General features: G+C 46.3%; 1 protein-coding gene across 1 annotated transcript; it reads right to left on the bottom strand.

Annotated features, from left to right (window-relative positions):
• Positions 1-206: 206 nt before the first annotated feature.
• On the bottom strand, positions 207-710 carry LOC149132166 (uncharacterized). Its single transcript, XM_089365380.1, has one exon. It carries the CDS (start codon positions 708-710, stop codon positions 207-209), a length of 504 nt encoding a protein of 167 aa, XP_089221506.1.
• Positions 711-1,396: the final 686 nt, after the last annotated feature.

Genomic DNA, 1,396 nt, shown 5'->3' with positions numbered 1-1,396 from the left:
CTTCAACTTGGTAGCCAACCTAATACCTCTCTTCTCTCACATTGATTCAAGTAGCCGCCCAAATGCTGAGCTTCCCTTTGCGATGCATATACCGACTTCAGAGTCAATGTTCACAAATCAGTGTGCTGCCAAGGGTACATGAACTTCAGGGTTTTCCCTTCGACTGATAGTAGGTTCCACATACGGCTTTTGTGGGAAAAGTTGGTTCATGACCTTTCTTTTTTGAGTAGTCTCCGCAGGTTGAAAAGTCTGCCATCAGCACTGAATCTAACCTTGACGCTGGTTTCATCGATGTTGTGAAAAGTATCCGTCAGCATGGCTGAGAATATCATGCTGAGCAGCGCAGGTACGACTACACAGCCCTGCTTGATTTCGTTAGTGACTGTGAATGCAACGGAAAAATCTCCATTGTCCAGCACCCGAGCGAGTGTGCCGTCATGAAACTGGCGCACTATGCTGATGAATTTGTCTGGGCAGCCGAACTTCCCTATGATCTTACAAAGCACCTCGCGACTGACGGTGTCAAAGGCCTTGGTTAAGTCTACAAACATCATGTATAGGTCACTTTTTTGTTTCTGATACTCCTCCTTGAGTCGGCGTTCTGCATTTCGACTGTCCAACGGCCTTCTCTGAAGCCACCCTGACTCTCTAGTCAATGCCCGCCTTTTCATGTGCTGTGTGAGACGGTTAAGGAGGACTCTTGTGAGCATCTTGCCAGCAATGTCAAGAAGAGAAATGCTTCGGTAGTTGTCACAGGACTGCCTGCTTCTTTTTCACTTGAAGATTTGGATTGAATTTCTGAGGAACAATTTCCTGTTGCTACATGGTCTGAAAGAGGTTGGTGAGTTTTTGTGCCAAGACTTGCTACCCGCCGCAACCACCACCACTACCACCACCACAACCATCACTGCCTTGTATATTTCAGATGAGATGGAGTCAGAACTTGGTTGCTTGCCATTTGAGAGAAGTGAAGTTTAATTGCTTTCTGGACTTATGCTTCTTATTTCTTTATTGCCCACAAGGGGCTAAACATAGAAGGGACAAACAAGGACAGACAAACGGATTAAGTCGATTACATCGACCCCAGTGCGTAACTGGTACTTAATTTGTCGACACCGAAAGGATGAAAGGCAAAGTCGACCTCGGCGGAATTTGAAATCAGAACGTAGCGGCAGACGAAATACCGCTAAGCATTTCGCCCGGCGTGCTAACGATTCTGCCAACTTGCCGCCTCTGCGTTTGTTGAAGTCTCTGTCAGAGAGTTGTTGATGTCAACTTGGAGCATGCGAGCAATAGCCTCATCGTTGATAGATGTCTGTTCAGGACTTTGTTGAAGTGCTCTGCCCATCTTTTCAAATAGTGTTTTTGTCAATGTGGAAAGTGATCCTGCCAGCAA

Source organism: Octopus bimaculoides, chromosome Z (assembly GCF_046866305.1).
Source record: "Octopus bimaculoides isolate indiv1 chromosome Z, ASM4686630v1, whole genome shotgun sequence".
Classification (NCBI taxonomy): domain Eukaryota; kingdom Metazoa; phylum Mollusca; class Cephalopoda; order Octopoda; family Octopodidae; genus Octopus; species Octopus bimaculoides.
Note: the sequence above shows the minus strand (reverse complement) of the source record. Positions and strands in the feature narration are given on the sequence as shown.

Coding starts and splice junctions, on each gene's coding strand:
- LOC149132166 (XM_089365380.1), bottom strand. CDS start 710: ATGCTCACAAGAGTCCTCCTTAACCGTCTCACACAGCACATGAAAAGG.